We start from the raw sequence: 23,582 nt of genomic DNA on the forward strand, positions 1-23,582 counted from the left end.
AAGCAATAAGCAAAGAGACTGTGTGGGTGCTCTATATTTCACGAAGGAGTGAATAGAAAACACTAGTAGCAGGATTTTTACGAAATTCTCCAAGATTATACGCCATACCATTATGCATGCCACTGCTATTTGGTATCCTAAAATAAATTTAGGGGATCTTCCGATTAATTTGAGAAAATACCGGAATAGCCCTAGATTTCATATAGGTACACCATCGTGATTTTTGGGTTGGGTAGTTTCCAGAAACCCATTCTGCCTGGCTCTAACTAGACTTGCTTTTGACTGTACCAATTCATACCACATACAGATATACTAGGAAAAAATGTACGTGCCCCCCTTAGCATGTATGAGGAGTTCCCCCTTCAACTCAACTTTGAATCTTCATTTCGAAGGGCTGTAAGAAACGCAACACAATGACGAAAACTTTCTATCACTGTTTACACACATATATTCCTTTAAATCAAGCTTCGAAATCTCTTCAATGGTTAACAAGTCAGCTAGTTGCTAATTGCTTGATCCAAAAGAAGCAAAATTAAATGAACATGGATTTTTAACAAGAGTACTCATCATGCACTTCACCTCCCATAGACGGAGCGAAGCTAAAATAAAAATAAATATATTGGATTCAATATAGAAATTTATTTAACACTCTCACTTTCATTTTATTTAGTTGCAGTGGAATGAAGGATAATTTGTGATTTCCAGATTTTCTAATCTGATAAAAAAAACAGAATTAGCTTGTTAATGGACATTTTCCGGCAATACCTAAATTTATCATTTTTTTCTTATTGTACACATACATACAAATTTTGCAATAGGAAATGTATTCAAAATGCATTTCATATTCATGTCCTCTTCGAATTTATCTCATTATTGGATCAGATAAAAATGTATATAACAAATAAAAATGATTCAAAAACGCTTGTGCTGCGTCATTCGAGAACGACGCGCAAGCACGCTTCATGTCCCATATACAGGGGAATAAATTTCGGTTCGATAACTTCCAAGAACTAATTCGGTTTGGAATATTTTACTTGATTTGAAAGCTCGTAATTAAGTACGGAAATCCATTAATTTTTAGTAGTCACACCCCAACAGATGTGCTTTGTCTTCATTCAATGCCAGCCGGAACAAGTGTCAAATTATACACAAAATTCATGAATTTCACTTATACCATCAGTGCCCGGTGCTACATTATGATCTTTTGCTGGCTACTTCCGCAAGTTACTAACCATGATATTATATTAAAAATCATAACATCTTCCCATCAAGAAAACCTGTATCAAATTACAAAATTATTTATTGTTTTTTAGACTTTGCTGGAGGAGCTAAAATTCCAACTGAACGAATAAAAATAAGCTGGTAAAGAGCGACCAATACATACATTTTGAACAATTTCAAAAAAATACCACAGCTTCAAAAAAATTTAACGGTGTTGATTCTAAATCTTACTTATCTAAATATCTTTGATTTAAATTTATAATCTGTTTTAAATATATTTTTCGTTTCTTTCAAAAAAATATACTTCCTTCATATATTTTTTAATAAAAGAACAATAGCCGTTCCTGCGCGGCTGCAGATAACAATCGCCAAGTTCGCTTTATGCTAATGTACTGCACAAGCGCACGTACGCAGATTAAAAACCCAAATGCCATGATAAGCCACCAAAGCCACGAATTCTCATGCGATGAAGCATAATCGGAATGTTTGACAATTAGTGTCCATTTCGCCAGCGACAGTCCGAATCCGGACAGCGCTCCATAGCGTGCCGCAATTGTGTGACAAAAACATGTTAACATCAAGAAACCAATCCAGTTGAATAGAAATGCCACCATAAACGCCGTTACGAACATTATATCCGTCCCCAACAGTCCATTATCACCACTCGTCAAACTTTCAGGATCCTGTGTATCAATAGCGATGAATGTCATTGAGGGTTGTGTTCCTGCCGAGGTTGTAGCACGGGTGTCCAGATGTGGATTCGGTGGCGGCATCGGATGTGGTGGTAATTGAGGATAATCATTATGCAACGATTTTTCCAACTGAACTTCTTCATATGTAGGGAGTTTGCTGTGTGGAATCTCCGCTTCTTCATAAGGAGGTGGAGCACTGAAATCTGCCTTTGGGGGCGGTAAATCCTCTTTGGGCGACTGCGGTAGCGGAGGAGGTGGAGCCATTTTCTTCTGAAAACTTTTTAATCAACCCAAATTGAAATCTGCAATAAGAAAAAAACAATTACTTTTCTACCTTAATACCACGCTAGAAAATACGAAACGAATTCAAATTATTCTTTTATCTAAACACCAGTTGGGCTGAATTTTTAGTTAACCTTAACCTTAAAAAAACAGGTTTACAAATTTGACAGCTGTTAAGCTATTATTTTGCGGGATAGAGCATTTTGAATGAAGCAACTTTTGTCAGTTCGAAGAAAATAGATAAAAAAGAATTTCGTGTGTTCATTGCTTTTTAGCGAAAAAAATACTGTTGAAGCCAAGGCTTGGCTTGATAAGAACCATTCAGACTTTGTAACAGGAAAACCAACCGTTAAGAAGTGGTTTGCTAAGTTTAAACCAGGCGAAATGAGCACCGAGGACGATAAACGCAGTGGACGCCCCAACGAAAACTTCAAAAAAGTCCACAAAATAATTTTGGATGAGCTCAAAGTCAAGCTGATCGAGGAAACTGAGGCTCTAAAGGGATCAAAGGAACGTGTTGGACAGAATTTTTGGGTATGTGAAAGCTCTGTTCGAAGTGGGTATCACGCGAACTCAAAATCGACCAAAACCAATGAGTTCACGATTCCGAGCAGTGTTTGAAGCTCGTCCTCCATCAAAGCGTGTACAGACGCAACAGACGCATAGCAAGACTATGGCATCATTATTTTGGGATGCGCATGGTATAATATTCATTGACTATCTTGAGAAGGGAAAAACCATCAACAGCGATTATTACACAGTATTATTGAAGCTTTTGAAGGATGAAATCGTGATTTGAAGAAAAAGGAAGTGCTATTTCATCAATTGCTCAAGCACCTACCGTATTCTCTAGATCTGGCCCTCAGCTTCCTGCTCTCAATTTGAATTTCGCCTCAAATTTTTTTTTATGTTACTCTACGAACATTTCAGTGCAACTTTTATATTGCTTTTTACTTGAGAATTGGCATATGAACAACGAGATTTAAAGTTAAAAGCTAATATGATAGAAGTCTTCTCATACTTATATTTGAAAGGTTGGCTGGAAATTTAAAACCCTCTAATTCTGATACAAGAAAGTTAACCATTGAATAGGAAGTCCATAATATGGTTCTGCAATATAAGGGCATTTATGACAAATATTTATGTACTCTAATTATTGTCGATGTAGGAAGCTAAAATTACTATTTGAATTGACTGTAGCCAGCCACGAGGGCAGACCCAATCTCAAAGTAGAAAATTTACCGTGAATGTTCGCGCATAACTCTGTGTTTTTTTGCTAGTGGAACACAAAGTACGCAAAGTACGGAAATAATGCATGTAAAAGAAAAACGGTTGTTTATTAAAAATATAATTGAATTTACCATTATGCCAATGGAACATAAACCACCATTTCCGCACAAATAACAAGAAACAATATAAGAAAAAAGACCCATTCAGTAACAGGTAACGGGGCCTCCATAAATTCATTCACAGTTCACGATAAGAATAAATTCTAAGTGACACCAATTGAAAAGTGCGAGTCATATCAGGAAAGTGCTATCTGGAACCCACATTAGAAGGCCTTTTTTTCAAATACTTTTTTGAGATTTTCTTTAATGGGAAGAATTATTTGGAATTCAATCAAATTTGGACATTATATCAATCATATTCCGAACAACTTTTGAGAAGTTTAAACTTTTTGAAAAGTTTAAGCTAAAAATAAAAGAGTTACGCGACAATATTCCCCTGGAGGCCGTAACTGGAGTTCTTCAACTGTGGAACATGTAGCGACTCCAATTTTTATCTGAAACTAAAAAGCTTTTAATTTTACATCAGAATTAGTTTTGACATTCCTTGGAAAGGCGGGGAGTGCGGGGGTTCGAAAGAGGTGATATCTTTAACTGACCGATTCTCATACACTACACAGCCGACATACCTAAAAAAAATCATGAAGCTGCCTCTATACGATATCCAGGCCTCAAAATATTCTCCATCATATCGAGATTTGCTTAAGTTAAAAATAGTATATTACTATATTTTTGGGAAAATTGACTGGAAACCCTCATTTGTTTATCCTATAATTATATAGATTATATATAGATTCTAGTATCAAGCATGTTATACCTAATTTTGATTAAAATCGTAGTATTACTAACAAAGTTGCACTCAAAGCTGTCTTTACCGGGTAAATTTACTGCAACCCAAAGTGCTAAATATCAATATCACACTAAAATGAGTAGTCTGAGTAGTTCTGCACTCAAGAGCTTCCGGTTTCCCGACTTGTTTCTTCACCAATTATGCAAAAAAAGGCACCCTTCAAATGATTTCATAGCAAATATTGGTTCGAATTCCTGGTAATTTTGTAAAGAATCATATGTCAACATTTCTTGATGATCGATTTATTACTTTTTGAGGTAGGATTCCTGCAAATGTGAAAAACGTCGTTTTGAGAACAACACGTTAGAAAAAACCTCTTCGGATATGAAGAAATTTATCACCCCTCCTGGGTGGTGGACCGTGAGCCTGCACCCGATAATCGCTCACTTCTACCCCTATAAAAACTAAAGGGCAACGAGTTTCCCTTTGAAATTTCAGGATAGCTGGGCCAACGATCTTACCAAAAAAAAGTCGGTTTTGAAAGTGTAATGTGGTTTTCCCCCTTAAACATAATCTAACGATACCTAACAAGAGTATCGAACAGACTTTTGTTACTAGACCGTGATTCACATGACTTTCTTTACCACTCGAATTTCTGACAATGCACAGAAAGTATATCACAGCCTACAGGAATTGGGAACGCTGAATTGCCAATTGACATGGGAAACCTAAACAGCGTGGCTAAAGGAAAATACTACATCGAGGTGGCCAGGATGAACTCTACAAGACTTATCAACTCGTGTGAGAATGGTTGTAAGCGGACAAAGCTACGCCAGTACATTAAGTGTAATTTAATACGACAAAAAAGTACTTCGACTATTTGATAGAGTAAAGAGGACGGTGAAGGAAGCATAATCAACCAAATAGTGCAATTAGAAGATCTATAAAGTCAAGGAGACTGGCGAAGGAGATTTTGTGACAAAATGAAAACAATCAGTTAAAAATCTAAAAAATCTAATCCCATTAGGACATTAAGGAAACCTGAAGCAACGCACACAGAAATTGCAAAGGGAACATCAGAAATTCACTTTCCTAGTTCTGGAATGAGCATAAGTATGATATACAATTGGATGAAACGGTTCTATATTACAGAGCGAAGATAAAATGAATGGTATATTTAACTTGTAAATTGCATAATACGCATCGCAAGTTCCTTCGATAATACCACCTTTCAATCAATGGCCTCCAGGAAGTACTGTATAGAAGGAATAATATAATAGACTTTTACAACCGACGCTAGAAGGCAGGTTAATTAAAGCACATCTGTGTGGTGAAATTGTATGTCGCCATAAGCAGGGGACTTCTATAGAGGAACTTCCTATCATCTTTATCGTAGGTTTTTGTAGTATAAGAACTACTAATCTTACTAAACCGAGCGAGATACCATGTAAAAGGGAATGTTGATGACTTCAGTATACCCATTTTGGGAAAAATTTCAAGAAACACAACTCATAACTATAGAACTGCCTTTGATTTGGCACTTTTAACTTCTTGTTTTAATCTAAGCTAGATGATTTTTTATTCTTGAAGAAGAGTCTTCAAAATTCCTTGTTAACACTACTACATAAAATGTTGTGGATAGAATAACGGGAAAGTAGTAAACACCGAAAATTCGATCGTTTCATATCTACAGGCCCACTTTATTCAATACAAACGCACAATCTGTAAGCTTTTCAGAGAACGCAAGGTTTTGCACAATTTAAGGTTTGGTAGTGTCCTGCGCTGGTAATATGGCTGCCTTAAGGGCATTAACGTAATGATATGTTGTGTTGTAATTGTGAATACTGCGGTTCTTCATTAAATTTAGGCGCGGCGAACAAACGGGACATGGCAAAAGATCTATTCGTTGAGCAGCAAGGTAGTGACTAGTTTGACGACTTATATGAAAATCGCCCATACCAAATCTAGTGGAAATTTACCTACATGTGAAGTATTTGTATGGTTGCCAAAGTAAGAGCGGAGGCAAACGGTTAAGAAACTATCCTCATTCCAAATACTCATCTTCTTCTGCATTATGGGTGTCATGAAAAGCACACACTCCCTCACACTGAAGATACTGCTGCATCCTTAGAATTCGTAATAAGAACGGATCCTTTGAGGACCACCTCCAAATTTCGGAGCTATTTATTTCGATTTCGTTGAAAATAAAATAAAATTAGAACCAAAATGTTTCTAACTTCCAAGCATAAAATCAGAACTGTCGCATTACTTTTGCCTCTTAATTTCAATCAATTTCGCTGATGATAATGTTATTTTGGCACAATTTTGCTGGAACTTGATTATAAGGTTGCTTGAAATTTCGGAATTATTTGGTGCAACATTATTTCTATTTCCCTGATCTCACTTTAGATAACAGGTAGTAGGGTTTCCCCTTAAATTCCGCCATAGAGAGATAGCGCTCGATTTCGTTAAAATCTTTTCTAACAAACTCCGTAACCCCCCCCCCCCCCCCCCCCCTCCCGATAACTTAGACAAAAAAAAATATAGGATTCAATTTTCTGATATACTTCCCTTCCTTACTTTTTAAGGTTCCAAACCAATATATCTGATCGGAATTGGGCTAAGAATCAATACAAAGCAATAAAACATTACAACCTTCCCACAAATGATTTGTTAATAGCTTTTTCGTGTTAATCATCGCCAATGCCGATACCGGGTGAATTTAATGGCAATTTCCAGTGACTCACTTTGAGACGGCAACTTGCAATTTAGCAAAACAACTTAGAACGAGCATTTTCATTTGTCTCACTTAGTGTGAACCCCGGCCTATACTTTCGTTATCAGTTTTGCATGTATATAACCAATTGCATTTGGAATGGTTTCGGACAGCGAAGGAGATAAATGATTGCCAAAGGTCTAACGCCAACATCTCCATTCAAACGATCGTAATAGCATCAACTCAAAACGAACCGAGTGAATTGTGCTGGTGATGTAAAGTCGTCGATCCGACCGCAAAATTGTTATATTCAAAGCGCTCCTCTATGTGTATGCTAAAGTGATTTGTCTTCGTTGTTGCTAATCACTAAACTCTCGCCTTTCCACCCAATCAATTAGCGTAACTTGCCTGTCACATTCGTTCGAACGGGTTTTAAGCAAATGGGCCGTGCGGGGAACATCGTCTGGCAAAGGAATCGCAAGAGCCCCGGAATGAGACACGATCGCGTGTTTTTGGCACTTCTCAATTCCCTGGCACTTAACTCCATCCAGGGTGAACTTTAAACAGATGTATAAAACGCAATAGGTTCCTCAAAAATCACATGAAAATTAGGGACAGCGCTTAATATAAATACCACTGAGTAGATGTCAAACCTTTTCTAATCCCGATTGCTTTCCAATTTTCACGGCCGTCCAGTTAATTTGCACACGATGGAGCTTCGCGAGTTACACACTTCGCGCAACAGTGGTTGCACAATCGAGGAAATCAACGCAAATGATTTGGATGAAAAATCGCCTGCAAAACACAAATATCTAATAGTTTGCACTCAATCGAACTTTTATTCGACTTTGATTCTCACCTGCAATCGATTTACGCGACTTGACAACTGCTCGTCAAAGTTCGTCGTACGTCATCATCAGTTGTAATCACTTATCATCGCACTGGAAGGCAGTGGAAGTAAACAAAGATGCACGAGTCAGTTGTCCGTCATTGGAGAGGATTGCTACGTTCGGTATTCACCGCGGTCTCATAGCATGGAACGGCCACAGTGGATGACAAATTTTATTCACCTTCACACTATATCGGAAGCGAACGGCGAAACATACAGGCTCTACCTTCTTTGACAAAATAACAACTTTTAATATTCAAGAATAGCCGGCTATCAAATTGAAGCATTTCATTTCCATTTTTATTTTGTAGTTTCGATCTTTGAAGTAAACTAAAATTAAATTATCGTAACAACAGTTTGTCAGGCAACTAAATAAGCTTTTTTTTATAATTACACGAAAAATTGTGATGTTTGATATCAATTCTATTCAGCAAACGTTGAAATAAAAATCAAATTTAGTTGTTTGGAAACGTTTTTATCCCATTTGATCGCTTGTTGTGCTCATTCGGAAATTAATAAATCTTCGGAAATGTCAGCTGACTTATCATCTAAGTTCGGCGCGTTTCTTTAAGAAAGTTTAAATTTTTTTCTGTCAACATCTGAGCAATCGAAATCTCAGAAATTTTAATTATTATTTTAATATCAGCTGGAGAATAAGCTAATTACAACCGAAAATTATACACCACAAAGTGTAACAATTCTCGTTCTCGGAACTTACCTCATCAACAAATTTGAAAAACGTTACAATGATAGATCTATATCACAGTTAGATACTAGACAGCTACCTCACTCCCCCTTGCCCCTCAAGGGGGGAAATCAGTGCGAGTACACACGATTTCAAATTGTTTTGCCCTTGAGCATGAGCGAGATGTACCGAAAACCCGATCAGCTGTGTTTGACATACCGCCCGGACTTGCCAATGTATTGGTGAGATTGGCAAGTTTTTGCTTATGTATAAGTGAATACGTGAAACAACTTTTTGCTACATGGGTGAGCACGCCGTAGTACCGGAATAGCAAAGGCTCACCGATCTCTCTCTTACCAATACGATTTGACGAGGATTATGCCTTTTCCTTGTTTAGCGTCTCTGATGTGTACAGATAAGCTTCTGCGAGCACATTTGCAAGTGGGGTCATTTTTGTAAGGGTACTGCCTATAGTAGATCTACTGTGATCTATATAAAGTCTAGGCTTTAAATATATCGCATTCCGATATCTGCTCAAATAAAGTGAATAGTGGTAAATCACTAAATTTAAGGTATTCATTGAAGAAATCCCCTTAAATTCATCTTAGAAGTACCCAATTTGGTATGAGTGCAAATGATAATATAAGCCATGAAATTGGAAGAAATTTCGCATTTACTGTATCATGAGACATCTTACATTGAATATTTTCTACATACATATATACCGATACATATCAGATCCACAATGAACCATCTGAAATATATGGTCCTCTGCAATTTCTCGAGACATATGTGTACATACATTTGCAGCCATCTTCAAGCTTCATGTGGCGCTATATGGTTCTGAACTCTTGTTTTTTGCAAAAGTTTCCATTTCCCTGACCAGAGGATAAATCCAGTCCGAAAAGTATATAAGGGCAATATTTACGGTAGAAAAAGCAGATGTGGCAGATCTTGCTTCAGATGGGAGGATGTCGAATTGATGCCTGCCTTGGCACAAAACTGGGATGTCTAGAATTCCTTGGTAAGGCATACCCAGCAATGAACATCTAATCAGATCGAAAACATCACAATCAGCAGATTTAGAAGTTATCTTCTGAATAAAAATAGAAAATAAATAAATGCATATAAGATGTGCTGAAATCAACCTCGATCGCTTACATCCGCTACTCGGGTAATTTCTACGATTCAACTGTCGTCCAAGAAACGAAAGAAGTTTTGAACAACTTCTCCGCGAGTGTTGATTACCACTGGGCTGCCATAAAAAAAGCCTCCATCTCTGCCGCGGATCAAATTGTCGATGGTGTCCCAAAAGGGTGTCATGAGGCCTGGCTCACAGTACATCTAATAAGTAGTACCCACACACAATGGGCCGAATTTGCGAATTGGCTGGCGAAGCTTATCCATACACATCACAGGCACTAAATTCCATGTAGAGACTGCTAGATGTTAGGGCCTATGATGCGTACGGATAAGCTTCTCTAATATATTCGCAAGTCCGGAATCATTGAATGTGGGTACGCCTACTAATGCGCGCAAAGGGCAAAGGATTCTGTTAACCGCTGCGAATGGAGGTGATCCCAACTATCTGGAGCCCTGCTACTTTGACAAATTAATAGAATTACAGCGTAACTTTCAGTGTAAAAAAAAAGAAATTTCACCATTGCGTTAACCTGGGAAGCAAAAGCTGTCGTTTTGACAACAGATAACAGCGAAAATAATCCTGAAATTTAAAAAATAACACCCCAAAACATACTGATAAAGACCAGGCTAATACCCGCCCTGAATCTCCATATAGCAAACACTACCGTCGATTCTTACAACCTTTCTGCAGCGACTATTATCTCCTACACAAAACGACATAACGATGCAAATTGTCATGTGATCAATCGAAATAATCTTGGAGGAATCCGAAGTCTACAACTAAGTCCGCCAGAGTTGTATTTTGTTAATGATAATTTTAAATTTCGTTAGGCAGGACCACAACGACAAAAAAGTCTGCTCTCTTCCACTAAGCTTCTAAGGTGTTCTTTATGCAATCCAGGTAAATTATAATTAATACCTTCATGAGAGCAGAAGCACACAAACACCACACAAGATGGGCACTCTACTTCGAAATTCTAACGAGCATCCACTTTTTCCACCCACTGGAGCAACTGTAGATACCAGAGGCCCAGGATTTACGGAGGAGTAAAAGCAGCAATTCTACACGAAAAAGTACGACAGGGAGACCGTGAAAAAGTCTGGCACTTTACTCCGTTCGAGCGCGTTTATTGCAAAGATAATTTTGTCATTGTTTGGAGGAGGAATCTTTATCCGCATGCAGGGGTGGCTTGCCATATCAGGAGCGAACACTGCTCTACGATGATCTGAAGAGTGTTGATGTGTATGGTACAGGGAAATTCTCTGTCGATGTTTTGGGTTTTCTTCAATGTACCTATGGATTATTTTCACTACGGCAGGGAGCATGCAAATATCTGTATAATTGTTGCACCTAGGACGGGTGTCCTTTCTCAGAATCTTAACGAACGTTCCCCTTCCGGAAATGATTCTGCAGTGAGACTGCCAAGGCCATCGGCGCTACTTTGTTTGAGTGCAAGATATTTTTGGATAGAACAATTCATATATATCTTACGATGACTTGCCCTATCATCGACGAGAGGTGGGGCTTCATTGGATTTTATACGGATTAGGATTGTGGTGAAGTGAAGAAGAAGCCTTCTGTAAACACCTCCTCACAAAACCATGGATAAGCTTACGACCATCTACTAGATCTTTCGGAATGTGATATACATTTGCAAAATATTTGCGACGACTTCTGTTTCCCAGCCCAACACAATACTCTGCGTCTTGAATTCATGGATCCGCCTCCATGCTTCTGTAGACATTCAGGTTTTATGGTGCCTTTCTGGGTCTTGGCCGACCACTTAACCCGCGGCAGAGATAAAAGCATTTTTGATGACAGCCTGATGATCAGCATTATTTCCCAGAAAGTTGTTTCGAGACTTGTCTTTTCCGCAGCAAGAAAAATTCCCCATTGTCCAACGACAGCATAGGAAACAACTTGAGGAATTGTAGCTGGGATAGGCAAGCAGATATAAGCGACCATAAGGTGAGGGTCGCTTTTAAAGCCGATGTCAGCATCCCTTTTGTGCCCCTTTTGCACAATCAGAAGGCAACTCCTAAATCGCCTCTCGCCAACGCAATGATGCGAGTTTCCTTTGCCAAGGCGCACTTTTTCATCGCAGCGGAGCTTCAACAAGTGAAGATCATCCCCACTCGCAACCATCGACGACACTGGTGGTTACTTACAGTATGTCTCATAAATATGTTTCCATAACATAATATGAAATTAATATACAAATAACCTTTTTTAAAAAGAATTGTTTTTTAATTTTATTTCATAAGCAATAAGCACAGATTAAAGAATGTTAGATGTTATGTCGAAACCAAAATAACAATTCATATAAGTAGCTGGTAGCAAACGATCTTTCATTGTTCAAACAAGTTTTTTGCACTCCTCTGGAGAAATCTTTTTCCCAAGTTTCTTTTATACAGCTATACCAATCATGCATGCTACAGTGTGCTTACTCGAAAATGCGCATTTTCAAAATAGCCCAAGCATTTTCAAGAAACGATAGGTCAGGACTTTGGAGAGACCATTTAGGGATATTGATATTCTCATCCTTAAGGTATTTAAAAACTATTTTGGTTGAGTCGATAGCAACATTGGCCTGTTGTAAGGTAAAATCGTCACCAATCACTCTGTCCTTCTCGTATCGCCACATCTTTTAACAGTGTTAAGTAGACATCGATATTAACATTGCCTTGTAGAGTGATGGTGATATTTGCTTAATTTACATTTAGGAAACCCCATACAATTAGTCTTTTTTCACTTGATTTTAATGCTGGTTTTGTGCACTTGTATAAAAAAGCGTTTCCCTTTTTCTTCCATACTTTTCAGAAAATATCAATAAAATAACGGCAGCGACGCTGGTCCAACATATCCCCGCGAACGCCACCTATTCAGGGCATGTCCCAGTCCGAAAACATCTATGCTAATTTCTACACATTTCCATAGGAAAACCATGAGTTTTCAAATACAGTGCCCGACAAAAAAAAAATTCGCACTCAACACTTTTATGATTCGACCTTTTTAATTACGTCTAGAAAACATTTATGCTCGCCTAATGATCTGTTTTGGGATTTAAAGTTAAATGTTGGTGTTAAAAAAAGATCGCCATATACAGATTTAGTTCAGTATCAGTTTGCTTGGAGATTTGAAAAGAGAGAGAGTGAAACCCCCTAATTTTGTGTGAAAAAAATGTCTGTTAAGTGTTGAGGAAAAGGCCCGTATTCTGGTTTTGCGGAAATAGTAATAGGGAGAAAAATCAATTGTTCTGAAGCAAGTATTAGAATTTTTTTTTAAAAAATATGCCGGAGATGGCGGTCTGAGACGAAAAAAAATCCAACATATTTCTTCATATTTTTCCAAACTACTGCCGTACGTACATATTACCGCCATAGATATTATTCTCACCATACACAAACAAACTGCCTATTTCCCAATACTGCACATATATATGCACGTATATAAATTGATCGTACCCGTATTTCCGATTTACTTCGTACCCAAAAGCAGACATATGTACACATATAGCACGTATATTAAATACGGCTGGTTTAATGTACAAATATGTCTACCTGATAATCTATCTTCATTAGCACGGATATACACACGTCTGTTTGGAGTAAATGATATTCATATACAAATGACTAAAAAACTAAAACAAAATAATTCCTTGCGACCCCATTCATATGAACTCACTTCGTTGTTGTATTGACGGATTGATATGTGATGATGACGTCATACACGTTGTAGAATACACGAAATTCACAAAAAATAGCAAGGTTTCATCTCCTATAACTTTGTTAATAATAGTTGGATTTTCTTCAACCCAAACTTTGCATTGTGTTATTCCTTATACCCATGCCAAATTTTGTACTTCTGGGATGGGCATAAGGGGGTAAATTTCTGGTGATACTATTATTGACTTTATTAATGCAGATATCGGCACCGGATGTATTTTGAGGGCTAGATTTCGTAGAGGTGCACTACTCTGATTTTCTGTTGGATAGGTTCTGAGAACGAGACCTGTTACACTTTTCGATGATCATATTTCGAGTCCTTACTTCCATATGTTTCACCCGATATTAATAGTTTCGAAAAGTATTAATTGAGCCCTTTCATTTGATACCCAACACGGCAACTACACCCTCCATTCATATGAATGAGGAGCCCCCCCCTTAAACTTGCCACAAAATGGCGCCACTTGCTATATGTAAAGGGAACAACAGATCACACGCTCTTACCAATTTTCATGACAATCGGTCGAGCCGGTTCCGAATAAATCGTGTGTGGCAAACAGACATCGACTCGATTCTAATGTTTATGTTTATTTTCGACGTTTTTTTTGTACTCTACTATTACCACATAAATCTTCGACGAACGTACATTTTCCCTCAAAACTTCAACTTTCCTTCCCACCATATTCCTTGAATAGAACTTCTGCTGGTGTTAAAAATCCTTGCCCCTTCACCTAATCCACTTTCGCGTAACTAACCGTTAGTTGAAATAGTTCGACTAATGAATAAACATCAAAAAATTATTTGCACATTTCCGACTACCAATTGAACGTTCAATTGTTAGTGCAACTAACTTACCATTGAATTGTGAATATGAATGGTGGTAAGGAATGTTTCGCCAGAATTACGGGGGGGTTCGGTACGGGGGTACGGGGGTTTTGAGACTCCCTTCACACGATCCCAACAAAACAAAGACGCGAGGCATTTGAAACTTCTCCAAAAGAAAAAACCCAGTGAAGGTCTTTATCATGGTTTCGGAACATTTCGATGCTAATCGCCCGTTTACCAAATGAAACCTCTAATTATAAGCAGAAAAGCAATGCAACCACAATGATAACTCAGGTTTAATTTTAAAAAAATTAATATTTTATTCGTGAGCCGCCAGCACTTTCGCAAGCATGTGTAAAACACTCAATACTTGACAAATGGTGTACGCGAACCACCTCTCACCACGCACTTCAAGCCTTATTTTACTTTGCTTCCTTCTTGGCTTCTCCTTTACCACCACGGATTCTACCAGTACGGCGCGCAGCAATGAGACCGACTTTACGACCGGCTGAAGTTCCTCGCTTGACTGTCGAAGCCTTACCAATGTGTTGATGGTTACCACCACCGTGAGGATGCTCGACTGGGTTCATTGCCACACCACGCACCTTAGGCCAGCTATTGCGTTTTACCTTGTATTTGTGGTATGCACGGCCAGCCTTCAGGATTGGCTTGTCAATACGACCGCCTCCAGCTACAATACCAACCATAGCCCGATTAGCAGATGGAACGACTTTTTTCGCGCCTGATGGCAGCTTCACACGGGTCTTCCGTGTGTCCGGATTGTGGGCGATAACTGTAGCGTAATTGCCTGATGTACGGGCAAGCCGGCCTCGATCTCCTGTTTTTTCCTCCAAATTACAAATGATTGTACCTTCAGGCATAACTGACAGAGGCATAACGTTTCCAATTTGCAAGTTGGCTTTCTTGCCGCAATAGACGAACTGTCCGGTGTGCATGCCTTCTGGGGCAATAAACAACTCCTTGCGGGTCTTGTAGCGGTAAGGATCGCGGAAATGCACTACAGCCAATGGGGCACCACGGCCTGGATCGTGGACAATTTCCTGAAGAAAATATTATTAAAGTCAAAATACAGGACAATCACACGGAGTCAATTCTAACCTTAACAACACCCTTAATGTAGCCATGACGCTCGGAATAGTCCAATGGTCGCAATTTCGCTGCTCCCTTGCGTTTTTTCACATGAGCCTTGAATACGGAGCCCGCACCTTTACGTTGTGCACGAATTACACGACCCATTGTCGGTTTGTATTTCACCTGCAATCACAAATTAAAAAACATCTATCAGCGTTTGACGTTTGGAAAGATCACAATTTATTGAGAAAATATGTCTGCAAACAAATCCTCATTGGAAATAACAATAGTCAATGGTGTCTCATAACTATTAGAATAGGAGTTGACTAGATAGAATTATGGATGGCAGCTAAAAATTAAAATTTTCCTAGATTTACGCGAAACTGACAACATACCGATTCCACTAAAAATTCGAAAAGAAACTTGACAGAAAACCAATAAACGTCAACGAATTTTCGAATTTGGTTCAGTGTCGCAGTATAGAGGTCGCATGGATCTTCATCGAAAAGCGTTAAACAAGAATAAATTCACAAAACTAAATATTTTTCTTCGCATTTTTTAAATTAAATATCTGCCTATATCTGCATTGATGAACTAAAAATGGGATATATGTAAATGAATAAGTCAAACTAACTTTATTGAACCCCTATTAAACTTTGTAAAGGGCTTCGTGTTACATGAGCAGGAAGCTTCACTTAAAAGTCAGTCCTTTAATTAATCCGGGATAATAATTTCTTTGGAACTAAAATATCAGTATCAATCCGTTAAAAAATCGGCACACATCGACACAAGGGCAAGATATCTTATATATTCCGCTCATTTCCGATATCTGTTAATGATCCTTCTCACAAGACAACCCCTAAACCGATCCGAACGAAATTTGGTGGACAGATGGGAACTATGAAATGCCACGCATACAGTGAGTGGCATCAATTTAGGTGGAGTTTAAAGGGGGGCTCCCCATACATGCAAAAGGGGGATTCAAAAATTTTTTTCACCAGATATAGTGGTGTAGGGTATCAAATGAAAGGTCTAAATTTGTACTGATATTAGTTTTGGCGTGAATTGCAAAGTGCGTGAGTAAGGAGTCAAAATGTACGCAATTAAAGTGAGACAAGACTCATTTTCGGAAACTACTCAACCTAAAAATTCCTCCTCCTCCTCCTCCTTTTAACTTCATCCTAGGTGTACTAAATTTTACACCGACATAGAGGACGCATCGTGCATACATATGCCAAGTTTCATGAAAATCCAACTATTAGTGTCAAAGTTATAGCAGTTCAAACTTATCAATTTCGTGCGAATTAACAGCATCCTAAGCCATACAAATAAGATGTTGATGTCATAATTAACGAGAATAATTGACATTCGAGTGAAATATTAAAATTCCATTCAAGAAGAATCTAATTCTCCCCAGCCTTTTTTTGATATTTGATGTAGGTTACATTCTTGGCATTTGCTAATTATATTAAACTCAGAGTGTGAAGTGTATTAGGTTGACTATTATCAATACAGGGGTTTCCATCAAATGATTTATTTAAATCGCTTTCTAAAAAATAGAGGGCAATGGAATTTTTAGCTATGTGACATGGAGCAGTCGTGTCTTTTTCTTCAGCCTTTGTCCCGTTCACAAGCGGGGTCGACTCGTCGTGATCAGTTTCGTCATTTTATTTTATCAAATGCCTGAACAAAATGTAATCGCGAGGCCTTTAAATTCCTATCCAGCGTATCAAGCCATCGTTGTTTCGGCTTTTTGGTTGCTTACCATTGATTTCGATGTTCAGACCAATATTGGTAAGTGAATTCTCGTTAGCGTGAATTAAGTGACCACACCATCGAAAACGCCTCTCTCGCAGTTTTTTCACGATCGGTGCAAAGCCATATTGATCGCAGGTATTCCCACTTCAGACGTGATCAAAACGTGTCACGCGACCAGTGCAATACAACATCTTCGTCCCCATTACCGCAAGACGCCTTTCATCGTCTTTTATAGTCGGCTAACACTCAGAACAATAGAGAGCGGCAGACGGATGACATTGCAGTAAATTGTAGATATGGGGCGTGTGCTGATCCAGCACAAAGAACACCAGTTGTGGAATGCCACTTCATCCAGGTTGCATTAATACGTGAAAAAAATTCATTACGCAGTTCTCCATTAGCTGATAGCATTGACTCGCTGAGTTCTGGCAATGGCAGTAACCTGCCCCTCCAGATATTTAAATCGCTCAGTTCTGGCAATGGCAGTAATCTGCCCAGAACTGAGCGATTTAAATATCTCGGATCAACGCTATAAGCCAATGGAGAGCTACGTTATGCCCCTCACATAGGGAAAAACAAAACCTTTTATACCTGAAGCGTTAAGCGAGTATAATGTAGTTAAGTTCTCTGTCTCCCTTTTTCGTGTTTTCTTTTTTATTATGGATTCTATCATCCGGCGGTCAAAAGGTAGTATAGGTCTCAGGGCAAAACGTGGATTGATACCCACGATGGAACACAAAACCTGGGAAACCTCTGCTGAATTAATACTAAAATCTCTACTACCAAACCCTATCTCCACCTCCACGTGGGGATCGCTGGGAGTTCTTTCTTAATGAAAAACTGCAGACAGAAAAGAAAGAAGGTGAGTCTCCCGCGCTTAAAAACGGGACAAATTGTACCAACTGCCCTCTAGATTTGAGGACGGATAGGGCTAACAACCCTACACGGAACACCCAAGTTACGAAGCCACAGAAAAAACCTTGGACAGGATGGAATTTGAAACGACAAACCCGGCAACGACAACGGAATAACAAGGTGCACATTTTCTCATGGAACGTGCGTTCCCTGTACAGACTGAATGCTGTTCAGCAGCTAGCCGATATCCTGCCCCAATATAAGGCTAATGTAACAGGGTTTCAAGAGGTGCGCTGGACTGGGACCGATTTCCTGGAGAAGAACCACGTGCCTACAGAGGAGACTGCAGACTCGGAGAAGGATACCTTCTACGAGGCAGTTGAGTGGACCCTCGAAGCCTGTCCCAAATATGATATCAAAATTGGAGATTTCAACAGTCAAGTAAGGACGGAGCCCGTATTCAGGCGATACGTTGGCTTCCATAGCTTACATAGGGAAGTCAATGATAACGGACTGCAGAGTATTCAGTTAGCAATATCGCACGAAATGGTTGTTGGAAGTATCTGGTTTGCGCGGAAAGCGGTCCACAAACATACGTGGGCCTCTCCAGACGAGATCACTTTCAACCAAATTGACCACGTACTGATTAAACATCACCACCTCTCAGCCATGATGAATGTCAGAAAATATGGGGGGCCAATATAGACTCGGTGTCCGGTTAGCTGAGCGGTTAGAGCACAAGGTTGTCGTATGGAAGGTTGCGGTTCAAATCGTACTGTTGGCAGAGAGATTTGTATCATGATTTGACGTTGATACCAGTCGACTCAGTTGTGATTGAGTGCTTAAGTCAAATCAGGGTAATAATCCCATTGGACCACAACGCTGACCAAATTGTCCACTACAGTGTACTGTAGTGTACCGTTGCGATCTTGAATGAAGTGCTCTAACACACTTCAAGGCCCTGATCCAACAAGGATTGTTGCGCCAACGATTATTATTATTATTAATATAGGCTCGAAACACTATCTCGTTAGCATACTGCTCCGGACTCGAATTACAACACTACCTACAATCCGCTCTGACAATCAGGTGAGAGTGAATACTGACGCCATTCACAACACAGCCCTCCGTAACACCTATAAAGGGGAAATGAGATGTTCTGGAGATCTGTAAATTTAAGCATCAACAAATGATCTTCACAATCACCTGAAGAACGTTATCATTGATACGGCGAGAAACATACTTGGCCCCAGCCGTAAGAAAAGTCGGAACGGTTGGTTTGACGATGAATGTAACCTAGCAACGGAAATTCATTCATAATTGAAAAATTTACTAATGAACAGCGCCATCAATTGCTCCAATTCATATCGGGCACTTCGAGCGTACCGAATAAAGGTTTTTAAGAAGATATATAACGAGATCCACGAGCAGTCACTACTACGTATGAGATTCGACTGTACATGAATTATTTGCTGCAGCCGAAGTTTACTGCCAATATATTATTGTATCCGCTTTATAAGGAATATAGCAATATAGTCTTGGTAAAGACTAACCAAAAACCAACCAACCAACAGCATCAAATCGCATTGGTGAAACGGCAAGAATAAAGGTAGGAGACTACAACTTTGAGACCGTTGATAATTTCTCCTATCTAGGGTCAAAAATCACAACCGATAACAACTACGATGATGAAATCCGCGCACGGTTGTTGTCTGCCAACAGACTCTATTTCAGCTTACAAAAACTGTTCCGCTCGCAACGTCTCACCATAGGGTCAAAGCTCTTACTGTACAAGACAATGACCTTGCCAGTCCTCATGTATTCCTCGGAGACTTGGGTTCTTAGCAAGAAAAATTGCGACCTCTTGCCCGCGTTCGAGGGAAGAAGAACCCTCCGAACAATTTTCGGCCCTCCATGAGGATGAACGATGCCATAGACTACATAACGACGAAATCTATGAGCGATACCATGACCGTCAGGTTGTGGATAAAATCCGGCTCAATAGGTTACGGTGGGTGGGTCACTTAATCCGTATGGATGAGGATGATCCAGCCCGGAAAGTGTATAAGGGCAATATCTATGGTAGAAAAAGAAGACGAGGTAGACCCTGCATAAGATGGAGCGATGGCGTAGGTCAGGACGCCAAACAGTTTTTAAGGATATCGAATTGGTGGACCTCGTTGCAAAACCGAGGCGTCTGGAGTTGCTTATTAAGGCAGGTCTACACCGGATACCCGTTGTTGTGCCGTTGATGATGATGAAGTATAGAATATAACACGAAAGAATTGTGCAGTCAATTTTTCACTTGCTGAAGTAAATGTTTGAATATGTACTACTAAGTTACTTTAATCTCGATTGTATGATATTTAATTGAATAAGAAACAAGTCGGAATACCGGAAGCTCGCACTTCGGGTATAAAGGTTTTGTGTTCATCTTATGTAAGAAAATTCAACGCACATTTTTCTATCCGTATATAGCTACAAATCCAACATAATCCTTCATATTTTTCCAAACTACGAGACATACGTACATATTACAGCTATAGATACATATTACGCTCACCCTAAACAAACAAACTGCCTATTTCCGAATACTGTACACATATATGCACGTATATAAATTGATCGTACCCATATTTCCGATTTACTTCTTATATCTATCTGAATTAAGCACTACCCGCAAAGTTCATTAGCACGCATATACTATATACCTATATACACACATGTCTGGTTGGAGTAATTGATATTCATATACAAATGACTAAAAAACTAAAACAAAATAATTCTTTCCGACCCCATTCATAAGAACTCATTTCGTTGTGATATTGACGAATTAATATGTGATGATGACGTCATGCAGGTTGTAGAGTGCACAAAATTCACAAAAAATGTAAAGTTTCACCCCCTATAACTTTGTTAATAATAGTTGGATTTTCTTCAAACTTGACCAGCTTGTGCATTATGTTGTTCTTTATACGCATGCTTTTGGGGGTCATATTTTGAGCCCTCACTCCCCTATTTTTCACCCAATATCAAATATTGAACCAGTTTCGAAAAGTACTAATTGAGACCTTGATATCCCACATGGCTACATTCCGTGAAAAAAAATTTGCACCCTCCATTCACATGTAGGGGGAGCCCCCCCTTAAACTTAACACAAGATGGCGCCACTTACTGCATGTAAAGGGAACACCAGATTACATACTTCCACCAATTTTTGTTACATTCATAGTTTTAAGATGAAAAACAATTCAAAATAATACAGATTTTTATTGGGAAGAGTTAAGCAGAAAGACACGAAGGGGTAATTTCATAAGCGTTATTCATTATTTTTATCATTTTCCAAATATAGTATGGTTTATTACGGCAATCGATAGAGGATATTGAGCGCGACAAAATGTTTATTTTTTTTTAGTTTTAGATTATTTACTTGCAACATTCTTTTTGCATTATTTAACTAAGTAGATACAATATTGACAAACTCGTATAATAGACAATAATGTTTATGTAAAAGTGTAGTTGTTTCCATGGAATAAATGAATTGAATTGTTTTGTTCTAGCTCCCTCCGGGGATAGCGTCAATCCTCCCATTTATTAGGGTTCCCCCCAATATGATTGAAGCGGCAGGAGGTGATCATTTTGGTTGGGGTATGCCGTCGCCATATCATCTGGCCCCCCATGAAGAGGAAAGGAAGACGGGGGCCATTCGTCGCGTAGATTCCAGAATTAGCTCAGAGCTAATCCTTCCCCGTCCATCCCGTGCGTTAAGTTTCTGTGATTTAGTCCCCTCCTTTATAAGGCTGTTTGGCAGTTTATCACCTTTAGGATTGGGATCTTCGGTGGTATCAATCCGCCTCAAAGCTTCACGCCTCTATTAGAGAAGTTTACCCCGGGTGGGTTTAGTTTTGTAGACTCCTGAGCTAAGGCACATGATAAAATCTCTGTGTCCTGACAGGGAGATTATATTTGAGAACAAAAAACCCCGCTTTCATCTTGCCGAACTGCTAGCATTCGGGTTAGCTCCAGCAAGTGCTGCCCGGTTCCTCACATTATCTCGCCCAGGAAGTGTTCACGATTGCCAAACCGGTTAGAAGAGGTTGGTTTGGCTGACAGCTTTGGTGCCAAGGTGAGGTAATGCTGGTCTATCATCGTAACAGAGGTGGCACCCCACCGGGGCCACAGTTGTTGCGTCCGTATCAGAATATCAGTAAAATTAGTACTTAACCCGCGACAGGGTCCAAAAGTAGAGGTGGCAGGACCTTCTTTGTAGACATGCCAGCCATACCGCGGTGTACAAATTCTTAGCAATTAGATAAGCTTGACCAAGCCTGCCTTCCACAAACAACGGTAGATGTCTACATATAGTGCCTTCTAAAACATGTGTGCGTGCTGGCATTGATCTAAAGGACGTTCTATCAAAAGTACTTGCTATTATACATAGGGACCATGATAGCCGTCTCTTTGTTGTTTTTTGTAGTCTCAGTCTCATCAGCTGTTGCAGTGTCGCTTCACAAAATTTTCCCGATTGTGATGGATTAGCTAAATGTCAAGGTGGGTTCGAATATATAGGGAGGCATGGCTTTAGTAAAAGGAAAGCATAGTGACCGTAATAATAACGGTGAAAGGCGTATAGATTCCTGTAATTTTTATTGCCACGTTAGTGGTAGCACATTGTTCGAGTATAGAGTCTGCCATAAAATCAATTGGACTTCAATTTAACGGCAACGAAAACCTAATCAGATAAACCACATCGCCACCAATAGTCGGCAAAAGAGTTTTCTTCTAAATCTAAGTAGCAAAGGAGGTCCTGACATTGGCTTCGAAAGTAAACATCATCTGATGTACGCTTACCTCCACTTTGGTGGCATTGCTTATAGAAGAGCTAAGCGTCAACTTCTCAAATTCAATACGAGCCACCTCTCTTACTACGAGGATGACAAAAACAATGTGGAACACATTTTCGGTCACGTCTCAAAAGGGCGTTATTGAATTGATCGAAGAATGTCAGAAACTGAGCGCTCTATTGAAGTCTATAACGTGGCAGAAGTATCCCACCATTGCGTTGGTGAGACATGAAGCTTCTGCAAATAACAATAATTTCGTTACCGTCCCTGCTGCTCCTACAGTCCCTGCAAAGTGGCTACTCCACTTATCCGATCCTGGGAATATGAGATTCTTCCAAGATCGTCGAAAAAAAGGATGGTTGTGGCGCGGCAGGATTTGCGGCATTCGAAATTTATTTCGAATGTCGCGAATACCAGCGGACAGATGACGTCACCGGCGCTCTACTCAATTCAGAACTCGCTACAAGAGTGAAGGACAGAGTAGGTGACGAAAAACGTCAGATAGGAAAAACAATAGTTGGTTGGCAGTCACGGTGAAAGGAAAGATTTTCGTGCAGAAAGAAAACAGTTACATACGGAAATCAGTATTATTTCTAATATCTCGGAGTTATCAGATTTTCGTGCAGAAAGAAAACAGTTACATACGGAAATCAGTATTATTTCTAATATCTCGGAGTTATAATAAGAGTAATTTCTTGAAATTGTGTATTGAACTTTGCAACATACGAAAAATATGTCAAAAACCTATTTCGAATAATAATAGAATAAAAGGTAAAAT

At 39.2% G+C, this 23,582-nt stretch overlaps 2 protein-coding genes and 1 long non-coding RNA gene across 4 annotated transcripts; 1 reads left to right on the top strand and 2 right to left on the bottom strand.

Moving 5' to 3' along the window:
* Positions 1–619: 619 nt before the first annotated feature.
* On the bottom strand, positions 620–7,993 carry LOC119647975 (NEDD4 family-interacting protein 2). 2 transcript variants are annotated; one of them, XM_038049347.1, is made up of 3 exons: positions 7,847–7,993; positions 7,641–7,782; positions 620–2,215 (listed from the first exon to the last, which is right to left on the bottom strand). In XM_038049347.1, the coding sequence occupies exon 3, from the start codon at positions 2,175–2,177 to the stop codon at positions 1,542–1,544; it is 636 nt and encodes a 211-aa protein (XP_037905275.1). In that variant the 5' UTR covers positions 2,178–2,215; positions 7,641–7,782; positions 7,847–7,993; the 3' UTR covers positions 620–1,541. The 2 variants fall into 2 exon arrangements, with proteins under 2 accessions (XP_037905275.1, XP_037905276.1); XM_038049348.1 differs by lacking the exons at positions 7,641–7,782; positions 7,847–7,993 and adding an exon at positions 7,396–7,614.
* On the top strand, positions 6,859–8,346 carry LOC119647976. Its single transcript, XR_005248998.1, has 2 exons — positions 6,859–7,316; positions 7,386–8,346. It is a non-coding gene; the product is annotated as an uncharacterized LOC119647976 (long non-coding RNA).
* A 6,243-nt stretch (positions 8,347–14,589) lies between these two features.
* Positions 14,590–15,859, bottom strand: LOC119649398 (60S ribosomal protein L8). Its single transcript, XM_038051523.1, has 3 exons — positions 15,743–15,859; positions 15,375–15,530; positions 14,590–15,316 (listed from the first exon to the last, which is right to left on the bottom strand). Exons 2-3 carry the CDS (start codon positions 15,510–15,512, stop codon positions 14,678–14,680), a joined length of 777 nt encoding a protein of 258 aa, XP_037907451.1. The 5' UTR covers positions 15,513–15,530; positions 15,743–15,859; the 3' UTR covers positions 14,590–14,677.
* Between the last annotated feature and the right edge of the window lie 7,723 nt (positions 15,860–23,582).

This window comes from Hermetia illucens, chromosome 2, assembly GCF_905115235.1.
Source record: "Hermetia illucens chromosome 2, iHerIll2.2.curated.20191125, whole genome shotgun sequence".
Taxonomy (NCBI): Eukaryota; Metazoa; Arthropoda; class Insecta; order Diptera; family Stratiomyidae; genus Hermetia; species Hermetia illucens.